Source organism: Anoplophora glabripennis, unplaced genomic scaffold, assembly GCF_000390285.2.
Source record: "Anoplophora glabripennis isolate ALB-LARVAE unplaced genomic scaffold, Agla_2.0 scaffold17, whole genome shotgun sequence".
NCBI classification, from domain to species: Eukaryota; Metazoa; Arthropoda; class Insecta; order Coleoptera; family Cerambycidae; genus Anoplophora; species Anoplophora glabripennis.
Window position 1 is genome coordinate 1,944,201 of NW_019416231.1, and position 20,110 is coordinate 1,964,310.

At 33.2% G+C, this 20,110-nt stretch overlaps 1 protein-coding gene and 1 non-coding gene across 4 annotated transcripts in view; both read left to right on the plus strand.

Annotated features, from left to right (window-relative positions):
• Window positions 1-20,110, plus strand: part of LOC108917853 (syntaxin-binding protein 5) — a 162,985-nt gene that overhangs the window by 105,422 nt on the left and 37,453 nt on the right. For all 3 annotated transcript variants that reach the window (XM_018724636.1, XM_018724638.1, XM_023455338.1), the window contains exon 2: window positions 11,240-11,337. In XM_018724636.1, coding sequence (XP_018580152.1) covers window positions 11,240-11,337 — 98 coding nt within the window. The remainder of the gene's footprint in view (window positions 1-11,239; window positions 11,338-20,110) is intronic.
• Trnar-ucu lies at window positions 8,848-8,920 on the plus strand. Its single transcript has one exon. It is a non-coding gene; the product is annotated as a tRNA-Arg (tRNA).

Sequence of the window (20,110 nt, forward strand, 5' to 3'; positions counted from 1 at the left end):
GGTAACGATGTGTGATAATGGAAAGAGGGGGGTTGTGTTGTTTGGATACAGCGACTCTCTTCATTGTTTCCTGGATAAACAATATCGTTACCCGTTTGAGAAGTGTTCATTTGTTCCACAGGCTTTTGTGTCGATTGTCTGTTACTTCTGTGACGGATTCAGCAATTAATTTTTGTTGTTTGTTTACTTGGTACCAAACAAATGACTCCCCTGAAACCCTCAGTACTTTTTTTTTATAATTTTTACTTTACTTCAACGAAAATGAAAATATTTTGTTGCATTGACAATCTTGACAGTTTTCTCAGTATTTCATTCATTTTATTGGCCATAAAAGTATGTATTTTCGGATTCCATACCCGTAAATAACAGTTCACCCCCAAGGGACGCATCTGGCGATTCCTTATTTACTCTTTCCCCTTCACTGTAATCCTTTTTCGTCCTTTTAATCTGCCTCCACCTCGCCACAGAGGCTGCACTGGTGCAGCCTCTGTGGCGAATTGGAAATATTTTGAATAAAACGAACTGCCTAAATTCGTCCATTAAGTCCAGTAAATCGTAGGCTAGCCGCCGCTATGTGCCGTTGTTGGGACTGCCAATTTAGCAACATAATAAGACAAGACAACCAATGATGTAATAAGTCCGTCATTGTGAACTATAATGAAAACTTTAATACAATTTTAAGGTAAAAGTAGTAACGCTTTTTAATAAATATGGAGGTACAGATGCATATAATTTATGGTTAATTTTAGGGTACCACAAGGTTTAAATTTAGGCCCTCTCCTATTGTTTACCTTCATAAGTGACCTTGAAAACAACATTACTTTGAATTTTTGTTGCTAATCTTAAGGTATTTAATAATGTATCTTCACTACATCTACACTATGTTATAGGTCAGATTATTCAACACTTTAAATCGTTTTAGATTGAACCTGTCGATATGCAGTTGCTATTCTGAACTTTAATTACAAAATTAACTCTATTCGGTTTGTTTTTTAAATATCTTGCTTTTAAAATAGATGGAATTGATAGCAGTACTCTTTTAAATAAGTTACATTTTCTAATATCTAGATTAGAAGGTAGAACACTATTATAAGAATTTTTTTCATTAATTGCGTGTTAAACCTGTTGGAAATAAATTACTTTATTATCATTTAGGCATCATACAGAGTTGTTCGGATCAATCGCAACAATTTTTTATTATAATAAATTCGAAAATGCCAACTCTGCGAGTCCACAGGCTCTGACGTCACAACCCTACCCTTTCCGGCGTATCGATCGCCATTGGCGTCGGGGTGCCGTAGTCAACAAGTGTTACATGCCGACGTGGTGGTGGATTTTTCGCGAAAACATCCCCGTCAATTCGACTGGTTCTGGAGGCGCCTGGAGTCTCGGAATCGGCGCCATATGAAGTTTATTTAGGTCGAGAAACATGATTGACTGTCCAAAGTTCTCAGATTTGGTTAATGTATTAATATAAGAACTGTAATTTACTGAGTAAATGAACCGGTCTTACTTTTTACGTTGTTTCATGTCCGGAAAATCTTAGCTTACAATCTCTTCTCACACGTAAATAGATATACATCTTAACAATTTTTCTCCATGGTCCATCTGAGGAGCTGCATACATTCGAAGCTTTTGAACAATTAGTCAAAAATTGTGTTTCACTTACAATCTGACATATGCTAATTAGATTTTTTGCAAGAAACTTTTTTCCTTTTGTCGTAGGTGGACACATACTTATATCTCGACTTGATGTGTTTCTGAAAAATGTATACTACTTGATTTATCAATACAATTTTCAAATTAATTACCTTTCAACTGCAGGAAATCCTTCGTCAATTTTTCCGTGACATCCAAGGGGCTTAATTCAAGTCCTCTGGGCATATTCTCGGTCGCCTACCTACGTTCTTAAAGAAAAAACTGCTCCTTTTCGTGTCCAACCCTTATTTTTTCTGTCACCCGTGTCCGGCATATTGCCATTTAATTTTCGGTGTATAGCGTGCGGTGTGACAATAGAAAAGGGTACCGGACATGCCTATATTTAAGGAATTATGCGAAGCACGCTCGAAAACGAGCGTTTTTTCTTGGAAATCATTTCGTTTTTTCGCAATTTATGGCAGTTATCTCTTCCGGTAGGAATATGTGTGAGTATTTTAGGCACGATTGGTAGTAAATATATTTTTTTGTGTTTTAAAAACTTGGTATAGCGCCCAAATCCTAATATACTGCCTCGATAAGGATTATTGAACAAGAATTGTTAAGTCTGGGTGGACTTTTCACGATATTTACTTGTACTTTATTATTTTGTTGATAAAATTTGATGAAATAATATTGTTCTTTTTTTTTGAGGGTAGGTTTTACTAAATTTTCCAGGGTATATCCTCAACCTCTTTGATTATTCTACAATCCAAAAATTAAAAAAATCCAAAATTTCAAATATCAAAATATTCAAAAATCTAAAAATTCAGAAATTAGAAAAATCCAAAAATTAATTCCAAAATTTCAAAAATTAAACAAATCCAAGATTTCAAATATCAAAAAATCCTAAAATTTCAAAATTTAAAAAATCGAAATATACAAAAAAATTAAATAATTAAAAAATTTAAAAATTTACGTCCAAACATAAAATCCAAAATTTCAAATTTCCTAAAATTTTGAAAATTAAAAATATCCAGTTTCAAAAATTTCCAAAATTCCAAAATTTTCAAAAATTAAAAAAGCCAAAATTTCAAAATTCAAAACATTCAAGTCTAAAAATTCAGAAATTAAGAAATCCAAAGATTTAATTTTAAATATTAAAATAATTCAAAATTTCAAACATCAATAAGTTCAAAAATCCAAAAATTTTAAAACAAAGGTCCAAATTTTCAGACAATTCAAAAAATTCAAAAATCCACATTCAGATATTAAAATGTCCAAAATTTCTAAAATTAAAAAATTCAAGTCCAAAAATTAAAACAATCCAAATTTTCAATACTAAAAAAAATCAGTTATAAAAATTTCAAAAATTAAAAAATCCAAAATATCAAATGGAACCAAAAATCTAAATATTCAAAAATTCAAAAATCCAAATATTCCAAAATTCAAAACATTCAAGTCTAAAAATTCAGAAATGAAAAAATCCAAAGTTTAAATTTTAAATAAAAAAAAATCAAAATTTCAAATACGTTCAAAAATCCAAATATTTTAAAACAAGTCCAAATTTTCAAACAATTCAAAAATCCACATTCAGATATTAAAAAGTCCAAAAAAATTCCTAAAATTAAAAAATTCGTCAAAAAATTAAAACAATTCAAATTTTCAAAAAAAAAAATCAGTTCTAAAAATTTCAAAAATTAAAAAATCCAAAATATCAAATATCAGAACCAAAAATCTAAATATTCAAAAATTCAAAAATCCAAATATTCCAAAATTCAAAATATTCAAATCTAAAAATTCAGAAATTAAAAAATCCAAAGATTAAATTTTAAATATTAAAAAAATTCAAAATTTCAAATACGTTCAAAAATCCAAAAATTTTAAAACAAATCCAAATTTTTAAACAATTCAAAAATCCACATTCAGATATTAAAAAAAAAGTCCAAAATTCCTAAAATTAAAAAATTCGTTCAAAAATTAAAACGATCCAAATTTTCAAAATTAAAAAGTCGGTTCTAAAAATTTCAAAAATTCAAAACAAATTAAAAAATTAAAGAAAACCAAATTTTCAATAATCAAGAAATTCAAATATCCAAATCAGATATTAAAGAATCCAAAATTTCAATAATTAAAAAAATTCAAAATTTCAAACATTAAAAATTAAAACGTCCATTAATTCAAAAAGGCACATTTAGATATTATAAAGTTCAAAATTTCAAAAATTAAGTCGTCCAAAAATGAAATCCAAATTTTCAAAACTATAATAAATCAAAACTAAAAATTTCAGATTAAAAAATCAAAAATATCAAAAATCAAAAATTTAAATCAGAAATTAAAAATTCCAAAAATTAATACCAAAATTTCAAAATTTAATAGAACCAAAATTTCAGAGGTCAAAAAATTAAAAAATCCAAATGTTACAACAATTAAAAAACCAAATTATCAATAATCAAGAAATTCAAAAATCCAAATCAGATATTAAAGAATCCAACATTTCAAAAATTTCTAAATTTCAAAAATCATCTAAAAATTCAGGAATCAAAAATCCAAAATTTAAGAAATTCACGCTACTACCACTACTACTACTACTACGACTACCAGATTACCTATATGCTGACTTATAATTGATACATTATTATTACATACATATAAATTAATTATTGTTAATATTAATTAAAACAAATAGCTGTCATTCGAAATACAACAACAGTTTTCCTCGTGTACGTATTTTCATTTTCGTGCCGACTTTCATAGACAAGAAAACTCGGTTAGGCTTTCTCGAACGAAGATCGTCATCTGCCGCGGAAAGCCCGTTTAAATTAAAATTTTTCTCGCCTTCACCTCGTCCCCGGTCCCTTAATTGCATCAGTCCTCCGCGCCACGTCCATTTTAAAGAAAATAATAACGCCAAATTCGGAGGTGAAGCGAAAACCCGCCCCGGCCCGAGAAACTCATTTATTTCGTCACAACAAATACTGCTCCATTATGAAGAAACGTATTTAAGCGCTTTCACCAAAGCCCTTCGTCGCCGACGTCGGGCACTGTTGTTTACGCTCGCGCTTATAATTTTTAATATAGACGTCGGGAGTATTAAAAACGAAACAGGAAAATTAATTATTTGAGGGAAAATGAGGGCCGGGCTGTTTGGATGGCGGAACAAATAACGTCTGGGGTGTAATTGTAGTTTTCGTTTTTGTAGCCGAGTTCTTGGGTTAAATTAAAACTTTTCGAATTTTCGGCGTACCTCAGGGTTTTGTAATCGAGCTATTCGCCGCCTCGAAGGCTGCGGGCAATCGAAAGAAGCCAAGCGTCTCGGATAGTTTGTACATTGTTGACGTTTCGTATAAAAGTAATAGAGAATATCGACAGCAGCGGCAAGAATTTGCTCGATGCAACTTCCCGGCCAATTTAATTCCGGAGCATCGCGGCAATCCGCGGAATTCGGATGCACACTAGATGGCAAATAAGGAGAGGGGTTTGCATGGAAGATACCATCAACTGAAACAGCGTCATACCAGTTTTTACAAAGAAAAATTGCCCACAGTGCAAATCACCTCCTATATTTCATAGATTATCTAATTCTGCGGTTTCTAAAGGATACTTTGTACTATTGAAGCGCACAAAAGTTTGGAGCAAATGCAAATGTCCCGTGTTTTAGGTTAGTTCGGTTATTTCTCCCCATTTCGCATGCCTAGTTGGACAATAACAGTTAAACTTTCCAGTTTCCGGCGTCGTCAAACATTCAAAGTTACTGAAGACATATTACGACAACCGCTAAGCTGCACTGCTGCTACCATTTGCCTAAACTTAAGTTGGCAAAGTTTCCTTCGTTTTATTTAACAGATGTACAACAATGACGACATATAACGACCGTTCAAATAAAAACGTGGTCGAAGTTGGCTCTGACACATTGGACGTAGGGAGTAGCTTATAGCGACCAACTTAACCTCATTTCTCAACGAGCTGTATAGCAGCTGTCAGTTTCAATAACGTTAATGACTATATAACTTTATTTTAAAGAATAATCGTGATAACAATAACAAACAATTAAAGGAGCTGCGGAAAGTGTCCCCCTCCTTGTTATAACAATAAATTAAAGCAGCTGCTGAAAGTGTCCCCCTCCTTGTTCCAAGCACTTTTCACACCTGTTCCTCAAAGAATTAAAGACATTTTCTAAGATGCTCGGGGTATTGTTAATTTCACGAATCTTATCTATAAGTCGAGCCTGCAGATGGTTTAAATCAGGAATAGGCAGTTCAAAAATAGTGTTTTTAAGGTAAGGCCACAAAAAGAAATCACACGGCGTAATATCACATGACCTCGGTGGAAATTCATGTTCAGCATTGAGACTTATTAGTCGATTTTGGAAAACTTCCCTCAACATATTCATCGTCTCGCCTGCCGTATGTGCCCTTGCGCCATCTTGTTGAAAGTAAAAGTTTGTAATTTCGTTTTCTTCCAGCTGGTTAACAAAAGGAGCGATAATTTCTTCTCTATACCTTTGCGCAGTAAGAGTACCATTAAAAAAAATAGGTCCATAAATCCTCCTTCGATTGAGAGCACACCAAACTCCAATTTTTTGAGCGTGTAGAGGGCCCTCGACAAAAAAGTTATCTGGTTTTTCAGAAGTCCACATTCTCATATTCTGTGAGTTTACGTAACCACTTAAATGAAACCAGGCTTCATCAGAAATAAAGGTGATATTATAAAGTTCACCGTAGTTGTTTAAAAACCATTCACAAAATACAGCCCGTCGCGGAAAATCAACTTCATGAAGTTCTTGCTGACAAGTTAAACGATAGGAGAACAAACGCAAATCTTTTTTTAACACTGTGTGACAGTGATACCGACTGATACTCCCACCATTTGTGATAAAACACGTACAGAAGTTCTTGGCGCATTTTCCATTATTTGTTGGACATTTTCTTTTAATTCTTCAGTCCGCTTTTTAGGTCGGCCGCTTCCTTCTTTTCTTGTTACACTGCCCGTTTCACGAAAAACATTAACACAACGCTGAACTGCACTTTGAAAAATTTTGTACTCAACAACGCCGGGAAATTGATTTTGAAATTCTATGAAACATTCCTCAATAGAATACTTCCATATTCCATCAATCTTGCGTCCATTTCTAAAGTAGGACTCTATGATAAACACTTTTTGTTCTTGAGAAAACACCATTTTAAACGCTTTTTAAAACGAAAATATTCAAATTGATAGCGGCGATATAGCGCTTTGACAGATGACGTTTAAATTCATTTGCTATACGCTACGCCCTACGTCCAAATTTTCAGAACCAACTTGACCACGTTTTTATTTGAACGCTCGTTATTTTAAGAGATTTGTCGGATTATTCAATACTTTTTTGTCAGTACAGTAATTGTTTTTGAGTTACTGTTACTATTTTGTAAATGATTAGTTTGCTGACAACAATTTTTGCCTCAAAAACCAAGTAGAAACTGCCGAAAAGAATTCGTGCTACTATAAAGGTGTTTTTTTTTAATGAATACGAGTCAGTCAGCTTTCTTGACTACCGAACTTGTGACAATTGTAATTTGTATGTAGTTGCATCAAATTTATCATAAATGATGTGCCACCCTAACATTCAGTTCTAGTATACGATATTTAGTCGAATATGAATGAAAATTAAAATGTCATTTAATTTAAATATTTAAAAACTATTCGTGTTTTCACTATCACCCCCATTCAGTATTCATAACTGAAAGTTACCGCCACTGAATTATTTAAAAGTGCGGCATCAAAATTGTTAATGGCCGGCCATATCGCTGATATTGTTCCATTTTGTTCGCCCATTTGAGCAATAACAGTTAAAGTTTGCGGGTTCAGACTCATTATACATTCATGACCATTGGGGGCACTGTTACGCCGACCGCTAAGCTGTTTTCAGCGCTTCCTAATGGGCGAAAAGGTAACTTCAGCAGAACTCCAAGATGTCGCTTTCCTGGAATCTATTTAAATGGTTAAATGGCTTGTTTCATGTACCTATTCTTGTTTTGATCGTCAAAAATTGTACTATTTTTATTATTATTCTTCTAGTGAATTAAAGTTGCTTAATTCCACTAGTGGATAAAGTATAACTTTAAACAGTTCATATGTGTGGATAAAAGTCCGATTATAAGGTGAATGAGGACAAAATTGTTTTAAATGTGTTGTGATTTAACTGATTCTCTCTGTGACAGTAGGGCCCGAACTTTTCATACCCTAAATCCAGTCGCCCGAAATTCCAACCAGTTCGAATAATTCAACTAATAACCGAGTACAAAGCAGCGTCACGTCGTCGCGGAACATTTCGCCAAATTATATCTAAAAGCTTCGGAAGAGTTTCCGAAACGTTTATGAATTCCAACTAGTCGCCCCTCCCCCCCGCTTCGCCCGCCATCCATCGCGGGGTAATTGAGTTGTCGGAAGTTTCGTCATTCCCGCATTGTATTTTGTAATTCAGGAAATTAATTTGCGCTCAATTAGCGGTGTTCAGAACCCACTTTATAGGAGGTGCGAAGCGTCCGCGTCCGTCTCTAGATAAAGGAAGAACTAAGGTTGACCCACTACCGACTGTAATTTGAAATTCCCTCTCCCCAGTATTCGACAAAGAAAGTATGTGGAACATAACCTCACTTAATTTTAACACAAGTCTAGTATTTTCAGTCTTTACAAGGCTGATAAGACATAACCTCACTTAATATTGATGTGTAAAAGCAGAAAATATCCGGATACATTACAGAATAATTGTGTTTCTATTAATTTTTAAAGCTAATTGATCCATATTAATCACGAATATGTTAATCGGGATCGCTAAGTATGAAACAATCGTTATTAATTTCCAGAAACAAACGTAATTTCTCAGATCTCTATGTTAATAGAAAATAGCGTATGCAAATGCAATAAAATGAACGAATTTGCATAAAAGCGATACACGGGAGCTATATTTACACTTACCACAATTTTCTGTAATGTACGATAATTTTATTTAATGATACAGGTTGATATTTATAGATTTTGCAAGGATATGTTTCAACAAAAGGTTTAAAAGCATCAATTTGCTTGAAATTGAGTTAAAAAAATTAAGTAGTAGCAGTAAATATACATACAAGGTGCCTATGTGTTCGAAAATGTAAATGACAGTTGATTTTCATTTAAACTCACAAAAAGAAGCCGAGGCAAAGGATGTGCCGGTAGAAAACTTCCAGACACGTCCCTGTAGCGCAGAGGATAGCGCGTTGGACTTCTAATCCAAAGGTCGTGGGTTCGATCCCCACCAGGGATGGCGGATTAAAGTTACTTTTTTATTTTTAATAAACATGAATTTTTTATCAGCTCTATTGTTTTCTACTTTATTTTAATGATAAATGAAACATTAAAAAAAATTAAATTAAAAACAGAATTTTTTTATTTCTCCCAGTTGAGGGGTTGCATATTTTTTACATACATAGACTTCTGATTGGTTGACTTTATTTGATAAGATTTTTTATAATTAATTTGTTTGAATTAAAATAGATTATTTCTCTATATCAAAACATTTCATAAAACACCGCAAGTATCTTGAAAATTTAACATTTATTCAAAAAGTACTGATACGCAGAATTAGGAGTTTGAGAAATAGATTTAATATCTCAGTATTGCCGACCTAGATAAGGGAGAATTATTTGGGTCAACCTTAGCATTAGAATGTTTGTGGGATGTTTGACATACAAAGGGAATGACGAAATAAAACGATCAATACTTTCAAGGAATGGAAAATAGACTTTACTTGAAATTTTGAAACAAACCAATATTGTTTATAGTCTTTCCGAAGTCAGTTGAAAAAACACCTGGCAGTAAAATTTAATAACTTTCATAGGCGTCCTTAAAGTTTTCTGCTAAAGGTAAAAAATTATAATAATTTGTATATAATGTATAGAAAATTTCTATTATATGTTCATTTGGCCAACAACATATTTTAATTATGTATGTCCTCAAAACAATTTTGTTATACTGGTGGTAAATTTCGTTTTGTTCCGTTTCAAAAGGTCTCCAGAATGCCATGTAATAATATTAATAAACAAAATATCCCTCTTATTTCTCCCTTTCGCGATATTTGAAATATGAATGATTAACAGAAGGTGCCTATAATAAATTAAAATTACCCGAATCACACCAAATTCCGCACTGCTGCACTGCACTGCTGGGCAATTTGTCAACCATTTGTCAACAGCTGAGATTTGTTGTCCAGCGGACCAATGCAGTTGTGTTTGGATTTCCGAACCTGGTACATACTGTCAATCTCTTGGTTCTTCAATTGATATCGGAAAGACTATACTACCTGTATCCAAAAAATAAGGTGAATTACATATTTGATTTGGAAGCATACATAAAGATTTTTTATTTTTTTAAACAAATTCACCTTATTTTTTAAGACAACGGGTTATATCTCTACCTGTGCAATAATATTTTTCTCAGTTCATCCACATTTATTTGTTGGTCTATATCCGTAAAGAACGAAGTGTTTCGCCATTTTCCCTTCAAAACTTCAAATCCGTAATGTTGTTTCTAAACCTTTGTGTGCGTAGCTATAAATATTTATTGATATTTTCTCCCTACCATACATTTGCACTTTATCTCCATATAAAAGAAGATTTACAAACGAGCCGGGCTTATTTACGGACCGAGATACAAATTTCCCTCTGTGCAAAGCCAGCTCCCCTTTTATCTACTCTTACATAAATATTTTCTCAAACACAAAAAGTTTGTTTTGACAGAAAAAAGTCGAGAAGATAAAAAGCTCGCGGTGGATGAAGAGAGACTCGACTTATTTTGTAGATCAAACAGTTATATGTGGCGTATATAAAATTCTCGGGCCTTTTGCCGCAAAAACACTGACAAGTAGTTCTTTAGAGGGATTTGAGTGACATAAAAATGTTAATAGAGGAAATGAATTGGAGAGTACAAACAGAAGAGTAGTATATTTTATTTACTTACCCTAAAATATACACTGATTGTAACTTGTTTCGAAGTAAAGTAACATTATGATGATGATAATTAAATATATGGCGTTTTAATGTTTGTATTTTGTAGATTAAATAATTTCAGTTGTAAAATTATACATTTGCAGGGTAGATGTAACAAGTATGGTATAGTAACGGTTTTAATGACAGATTAAGTATTTTTATATTGATTGTTCAGTATAAAACCTAATATACTCTTTGGTAATAGTACTACGTTGCGACATATTTTCTGTAAGAATATTAATATTTTCATTCGTAATATGACGAATGAAAATCCTGTTAATCTCCACACCGCACTAAGCCTACTAATAACCTAAATTTGCATTGTTTTAATTAACACTATCTCACCATTTTATACCTAGCATCACTGATATACACCATTTTTTATTATCGTTGATGACGTGACGTACCAATGTCAATAGAACGGTGTGACGTCACAACCAATGAGAAACTGTTTCGCTACACATGACAGACTTATGAATTATGCACCAATTTTGACAGATATTATTATATTGTATTAAAATTTTCATGCGAGTTCCCTGTTATTAATTACAAACAAATCAGTTTTCCCGGTGTAACTTACGTGTACCTTTTTATTCCAGACTTTCCGCCATGGCTTCCCGTTTCAGCCCACTGCGATGGCCTACGACCCTGTCCAAAGACTACTGGCGATTGGCTCGAAGTGCGGCTCCCTCAGGATGTATCCTTTTTAGTTTCATTAGCCTGCATATTCATAAGGTAACATGGAGACCGCCGACCGAGACGTATTTTTGTACGTAAGTAAACACTAGAGACGTTTGCGGAAAGTTTTGAATCTATATGCTTTAGCCGAAGGAAATTACATCGAATTTAAATTCAAATTTTATAGTTCTGAAATAGGTTGTGATTGCCAATAGAAAAGCTTCTGTACTAGGTTTTTTCTTTCCATACATTGTATGTACAGGTATTACATTTGGTAGTATAATATTCTCAATTTTATAACAATCTGTTTATCATATTCTTAAGATTCTGTATGTAGAGCGAGCGTATGCACAGGTGCATAGGGTGATCATCAATTAATTCTTGAGATAATAAAAATTCTAGATTATGAATAAAATAATATAACAATTTTCATTTACTTAAGCTTTCGAAGGTTAAAAGTCTTTTAACTGAATTGAGTTTTATGCAACTTCGTTCTAAGTCCATTTTTACATATTTTGCTTCATCAGTTCCAGACAACCGTATTAGACCAAGGCGGATCTGTTTTGAGGTGGATGTGAAAGGGGGCAAGCAAATTTTTTCTGGATTACCTTCACTACAACACATAATAAAAGTGTAGATCCCTAGACCTGGGCGAGGTCCGGAACATTTTCAAAATTGCAAACATGTTTAAAAAATTCTAAAAAATACCTATTTTATCTGAGTTTTTTTACTTATATCTTGGAACCTATGCATTTTGGAAGAATATTGAAGAGGAAAAAAGTCTTAGAATTGAATTTTGCACAATATAGTGTCAGTATGTTTAAATTTATTACCGATGATGCAAAATAGCAATAATTGTAGGAAAAAAGGCAAAATACTCATATTTTTTTTGTATAATTTTGCTCCTACATCCAAGAAGTGGAATATTTCGACAGATCCCCCCTAGTCTATATTCCCTTTTTACTTTTCCAATTCATATGATTTAAGGTGAAGTTATTTACCTTTAAAAAATAATTCATTTAGCAAGTCTCGATCTCGGTCCCGACGGTCGTGGCTTCGGAAAAAAAATATGACCTAGATCGCCATTTATCGCAAGATCGCTCACGTCGCAGCAAAAAGATCGGTTAATTGACCCATCAAGGAGAACCCTTAACAGTTCGTAATAATTGCCGCCGCCCCAGCAGCTGTGTAGTCGCTTAAGGTCCTCCTTATCCCGATCCAGATCCTGATAAAGTCCAGGCCGGATCCATTTCCTTAATAGCCGGGCTTACCTTCCACGAATTTGCTTCCTGAAAGTGGCAGTTCGGGACGGGGTTTCGGTATTTATGCGTAATTTATGGGGTTCATATTAAACGTAGGTGGAAGGGGGTCGTCTAAGAGAATTCTGGATTAGTATCGAACGACTTGGGGATTGGGATGGCTGAGTGATAAGGAGCAATTGATATAGTCCCCAGTACATCGCTCTTGCGTTTTAGTGATACTTGCAAGTGCCAAACTTTGCGAGTGCCTTTTTTGTAACGAGTCCGACAAACTTTTCTCTTCGAAAATCTTCGGCGCCGCCGCTTTTCCGAATGAGCGATTCCGGGTATTGTCGTTCTGAGACTATGCTACAATAGGCCAGGAAAAAGAGCTGGGAAATAGACATTTCGCGACTTTTTGTTTCGGCAAGCTGAATTTATCACTATAGATGTAGTCCGGGCGGTATCTGTTTTAAAAAGTATATACTTGGGTAAAACGCATATGATCGGAGATTTTTGCTTTAACGGCTTATAAATAACATCAGAAATGATAATTTTTCTATGCAAATAAAAAAAAACGTGGGTTTAATTGTTATTGCAAAAAAGTTTATAAAAAAAATGCAAAAAAATAATTTTTTTTCTTGGATTTCTCGTCGACAACTTAGCAACTATTCATTTTACACAAAAATGGAAGAGGAAAAAAGTTTTGTAATTAAATTTTGATCAAGATAGAGTTAGTTGCAATTCGAAAAAACAATTATTGTTATTGCAAAAATCGGAAAAATCATTTAAAAAATTGCAAATATGCTAGTTTATTTGTCAATTTTTTCAGACACTTGAATAATACCTAGGATATTCATACTTTTCGCAATTAAACTTATTAGTGCATAGATTCATCACACCAAATTTCATCCAATTCGGTTCGATAGTTTTTACATAATACCTAATTGTTTAAATTTTTTTTTAATTAAAAAATTTTCAAAATCAAATTTCTAAAAATCTAAAGCCTTTGAATTCTTGAAAATTTCACCACAAAAAGAAGAGCTCTCAAGGTTTAAAATGGTTTTTGAAAAATTCAAATCGGACGATTAGGTGAGCCGTGGTGATTGTTTAAACATTTTCGCAATTTTCACGCTTGTGGTGAAACGCTTTAGATTTTTATACATTTGATTTTGAAAATTTTTTAATATAAGGAAAATAAAAATTTAAACAATTAGGTATTATGTAAAAACTATCGAACTGAATTGGATGAAATTTGGTGTGAAGATTTTATGCACTAATAAGTTTAATTGGGAAAAGTATGAAGATCCTAGGTATTATTCAAGTGTCTGAAAAAAATTGACAAATAAACTAGCATTTTTTACTATTTTTTAAATGATTTTTCCGATTTTTGCATAACAATAATTATTTTTTCGAATTGCAACAAACTCTATCTCGATCTAAATTTAATTACAAAACTTTTTTTCCTCTTCTTAAGATCGGTGCCCACGTGGCTTAGACTTAGAATCATTTATGAAAGTTCTGTAGCCAGTTATTTTAAAGCATTTTTACGCAAAACCGAAGTTTCTTGTTACTGATTCCTCAATACTGAATGATTTAGCCGCAATGGAAGGTGTACAAACAAAGGGCTCTCTCGGTTTCCTCTTCCTTCTTCTAATTAAAGTTAAATATTTAAAATGATTAATATTTGACTAATTTGATTAAGAGTGCTCGCTCGTGTAAGAACCGATCCTGGATTACGGAGCTATTTAAGCCCGTGGGCGGCCTTTCTGAACAAGTGGACGAAAGTGAAAATAAAGGGGAGAACGACGACAAGAGCGGGATGTATTACAAGGGCCCTCTGGAAGTTCTCCTGAAATAAAATATTCATTCGCTACCACGTCGAGCACGTGCGAACAACTAATAGAGGAGACTGGCTAGAATTTAATATTTTCTATCTTTTCAGAATACGTTTTTAATCACGATATAACTTTCTTTGAAGTTTGCTTCTTCCGACCTTTATCTCCAACAAACGCAACACGAGACTAATCTAAGAAATTCGCATCCCCGGGAATATCGCTCAACCCCTATCCCTTTTCCCATCGTATCCTTTACAGAGGGGATAATAATTCCTTTTTTATTCGGTAATCCGTTTCGGCCTTTTCATAAATAACTTATTCCCCGTAAAATCCTCTCCCGATCCATCTCCGCCTGCGAGTAATTTTCAAACTACGTTTTTCTTTCACGGGCCTTGGAAAATTCGTCGGGTTATCTTTAAGCACGTGCTTGGCAAATGAGAGGGAAATATAAAAGGAAACGGGGCAGCTGGGGCTTTTCGATGCTTTCAATTATCGGAATAAAATATATAATAAATCTCCAGCTACGCGTAGCGAGAGTGAATCGGAACTTTTTTCTGATATTAACCAATTTCGGGGCAACGACAAAAGAAATTGATATATTGCGAAATTACTTGTCGATTGCCAGGAAAATAATACACAACGGCTTTTGAAATAACTCATACTAGGGTCTTTTCCTTCAATTAAATTCTATATACCAGTTCAGATTTAAAGCAATCGCTGAAACAGGTCAATTAGTAAATAGAAATTGTCACAAAAACGTATCTACTCTTTATTAAACTTTTTCTACTGAATTTAAAGCTTTTTTTCTCAAAAAAAAACATCGATAAATACATAAAATACTCCAGAGTGCCTTAGGTATAACGTAAATCGTTTAGTTCCAATTCATTCGTTGTTAAATTACAAGTTTGCTTTGAAGTTCCATTTAAATAAGTTTAAATGTTCCTTTTAGCTAAAAATTCAAACAATACCTGAGTCTTTTTAGTTTCCAATAATGTATTGTATTTTGTGTCGCTAATACGCTCACCTGAATGTAAAAGAAGCAAGTATGTCGTAACTGCAATAAACGAAAAACCTTTTAATTACCTAATGGACGAAGTTCCAAACAAGATATTTCCGAAATGAACAGTACACCCTTCAGCTTGTGTGCACATATCCACCCCGAAGTCAGTTTTATGTAAAATTACCTCCCTAAGGCCGTTACAAAGTTATTTGACACTACGAAGTTGCTCCAAGCGAAATACGCTTTTATAAGTAATACGATTCTAGCAGGTACATACATACAAATAAACTACAATTCAACTTTTGACTGGGAATGTTTATTCCGAACTCATACAGGCCAGGGAATTCATCAAAGGGAAACTTTTCCGCTAATCGCAATTTCCACCCTTAACTGACGCGTCGGATATTTTGTTTATGTAGAAAGATACGGTTCTCCAGGGAACTTTGTACTGCCGCTAGATAAGTTTTCTAATATAGAAACGAAAAAATTGCAATGCGAAGTTTGCCGTGAAGTTAAAACGATAATAACCCCGATTTCATTGAAAAAGTATCTTTCGTCTGTAACATAAGAATTTTAACTAGAAGAGCCTTTCAACGAATACTGAAAAAAAAACGGACAGATTGAGGAATTGCATTATCTAGTACCTGCTCTTCTACCCGCAGGGGAAATTGTTGTTTTGGTTTTCAGTTTCCAATCTGGGAGAGGAATAATACTACCAGTATCTAAAACACAGACCAAAGATACGACACTAATAATTAGGCTTAGTGCACGTGCAAAATCTAACAGTAGACGTTAAAAGTCTACTAATAATCACTTCCTAGTCAACTGCCAATTGAAATCTGACGAAACACTGTGAATCTGACTTAAGAAACAACAAAAACAACAGAAAATCGATCACAATTTCCATTTTGGTCCAAAAGGAAATTAGAATCAAATAATTTGTTATCCGATTCAACTCTCATTTTTAGGTTTCGATAAACTGAAAGTTAAAATCCTCATATCTTTTTTAGTTCATTGTCCTTAGTCCCAAGTTTTGTTTATTTTTTTAAATTTTGCTTGCAGCTTTTTCTTTCGCTGCTTTTTCTAAACTTTGTCTTGAAGGATTGTACTCATTAATTCCAGTTAAACCTCTGTGAGTAGATTTATCGTTGCATAAAACAAATTAAATATTCCATTACCAACGATTTTTTTCTAAAAAAGTATCGAAGCGAGCGTAGAAGCGCAAATGCCTTATTTTATTGCACCTTCAGCAAATATTTTAAAGGATTTGCCTTGATCAGCGCGAATTCGTAAAACAATTCTTCCAGTGGGAATGAGTTAAATAAAAAAAGGTTCTAATAGAAACAGAAATTCTATTCTGGGCGAAATTCGTTGCTAGAATTTGCGTTTGCAAGACCCAACAAGACCGAAGAATTCTTGTCTTTATCTAAAATATACATCAAAACGGGTAAAGTAGTCAGAAAAAATACTCAATGGCCATTTTTTGGCCAAGTTTACATCAAAAGGGACATATTCTGTGAAAAGAACCTCGGAAAGCATTTTTAATTATACGCCAAAATGTTACAAGAAAGATAATTTTCGTCCCTAGTCCTGTCTTGGTCGCAAAGTTCTGTTTGTAATTGAAAAGCGTTATAAGGAGCCTTATTAACTTCTTTGTGCTTGGTTAATGAGTTTGGGGTGCTAATTAAGTTTCAGGGAGTTTTCATCGGCCCCATTTTCACTGAAAAAATTTCGGAGTTACTGCGTCGACTTTTCAAGATGCCGTTAATTCGCGGTAAATGTTTCTTTAATGCGTAAGTTATTATTCGGGGTTATGGAAAGTTTTTTTGCCGTCGGAAAGTATATTGGACCACGAAAAATGTTCATGTTCAAACGATTCAAATCAAGTAAAACCCATTATTGAGGATCGAGCGTGATATTTAAAATATCCCAGTCCCATCGGCCCCATTAAAGGCATCCAATCCTGATTTAATGGGGATGTTTAACCATAACAACGCACATATATCTCGGGTCGGTTGAGATTCGGCATGCGTATGTGTACTCGGGACGTACTAACGACATTCAAGGAAATTGGCTATTACCTTTATCTGCCACAACACCCGGGCCATAATTGGGGGCCCTTAATAAGAAATGGATGCCCTTAAACAACCGGAATCGTGTGGCATCTTAATGTGCTATGTCCTACACCAAACATTCTAGTGGGACGATTTCCTGGCTTGTTGCCACGTCATCGTTCAATGATTCTCGACGTTTCGAAGTGCTCGGAAATAAAATAGGTGATTTTGGTGGATAGTAAAGAATGAACATGTACAGTCTGAACAGCAGGAAAACAAATGGACATTGCGATTAGCGGAAATTAACGCGAATAATTCAGAACGCAATAAAGCTTTCTACTCGGCTAGTGCAATCAACTGTAATCGTACTATGGCATTGCTGATTGCGTTCAGTGCTATATAGTTTCGGTGTTCATCTAGCTCCGTTTATCGATTTCCAGCCTAGCCGTCATGGCCAAAGTCATGCCGTATCGGAAGAAGTGGGACTTCGCACGCGAGGCTAAATCAGTGCAAGGCTAATAGACCAGAGCGGATCTGTCAAGAGGGGGCAAGCTAATTTTTGCTGGAATCCCTTCAGTACAACTTACATAATAAAAGTGTAGATCCCTAGATCTGGGCGAGGTCCGGAACATTTTCAAAATTGCAAAAATGTTTAGAAAATTTAAAAAGATACCTATTTTATCCGAGTTTTTTACTTATATCTTGGAACCTATGCATTTTAGAAGAATATTGAAGAGGAAAAAAAATTTAGAATTGGATTTTGCAATATGCTGTAAGTTGAAAATGTTTAAATTTATTACCGATGTTGCAAAATAGCAATAATTGATGGAAAAAAGGCAAAATAATCAAGTTTTTTGGATAATTTTTTTAAAATATTTCAATTGCTCCGAGGTGATTCTAATTTTGGTAAAAAAACCTTAGAGTGTAATAAAACAACACACCAAATTTCATTAAAATCGGTTCTGTAGTTTTCGCAAAATAATTTTTTGAAAAAAAAATTTAATAAAAATTTTCGAATTTTGAAAATTTTTTCACATAGAAAAGACCGCTCAACCTTTCAAATGGTTTTTGAAAAATTGAAATCGGTTGATTAGGACGGCCACAGTAAATTTTTAAAGTTAACACTTTTTTTTTTATTTTTAAACAATTAGAATACATTTATCAATTTGCCATTTAGTTTTTTTCAAAAATTATAATTTTAAAGTACTCGGAAAGACGCTTCTTTAAAAAAAAGTTTATCGGCATTTACCGTTAATTTATAAACAATTTAGCAATAATCTTTGTTCCAGTGGCTTCGTTTTTCCGAGTTCTAAGCTGGAAAAAATTTGCATATCCATAAGTTATCGGCAACATAGATGAATCAGCGGAAAAGCTGTCGCTCGCACGCGCGAAAGGTTACTCAAAACACGAAAAGTGGTGGAGGGGGCTTTCGCTCCGAGACTGATTTTAGAGGTTCAAAATGCGAAAAACATTACATTATCTCGGCTTCTAATGGACCAATTTCGATATTTTTTTTTATCCAATGTCTCGCGAGCCAGGGTGCAAAGATTTAAATCAACTTGATTTAAATCAAGATTTAAATCGTGATTTAATTCTGAATCAGTTGATTTTTTATTTTAATCAAGGGAATAAATTTTAAAAAATCAACTCTTTTAAACGCTTTTATTAAATCGAAAAATAACTGTAAAAGTTACAAAACTATAAAATATGATTCATTCAACACATAAACTTAATATCTATTCATCAATAAAATAATATACTTTGTGTTGTAATATTTTAATATTTTTAATAACTCAAAAAATAAATGTAAAAGGTATAAAACGAATATATCATATAACACAAATATACCTAATAGTTATTCATCAAATAAAATATTACACTTGCTGTTGTAACGTTTAAACAAAAACACCAATTTGCCTGCCTTCTCTACTCCCAGTCGATTCCTCAATTTAGAATGGACTAATCCAAACGAAGAAAAAATTCTTTCCACCGACGCCGATGATGCCACAGCTCCCAGAAGTTGCCTAGTAATTTTGATAATCGCATCTCCATTGTTTCCAAATACATCCTTGTGAGATATCCACCATTCGATTGGAAATTTTTATTTTTTTATTTTTTTTATGCAGCGCTGTGGAAATGTTTGTTATTGTATAGGTGCTGCGAATTAGGCATTATTGACAGGAAATAAGACGTTATTTACTAGAAAATGCGATTTTAACAAAAAATCTGATTTGTCAAAAAAATCTGATTTAAATCAAAAAAATCTGATTTAAATAAAAAAAATCGGGTTTTTTGATTTAAAAAAAAAATCATGATTTTTTTGCACCCTGTCGCGAGCCAAGGAATTCGAATATCGTATTGTCAACTATCTAATTTGCACATATTTTGTTATAAACAAAGTTTATTATTTATGCATGAAATATACGCTATATTTTACCCTATGCTATTGCATTTTTTCAATGAAAAAATTTGTTTACGTATAGATTTCAACACTCTGAATATGAATGTATTTAATTATAATTATTACAGTTATTTAAATAATTTTTGTTTAAACAAATTTAAAAAAAATTAGTTGGACATTAATTTTTTTGTTAAATACAGATAAAATTAAGAAAAAATAGTACTTTAAAATTATAATTTTTGAAAAAAAACTAAATTTCAT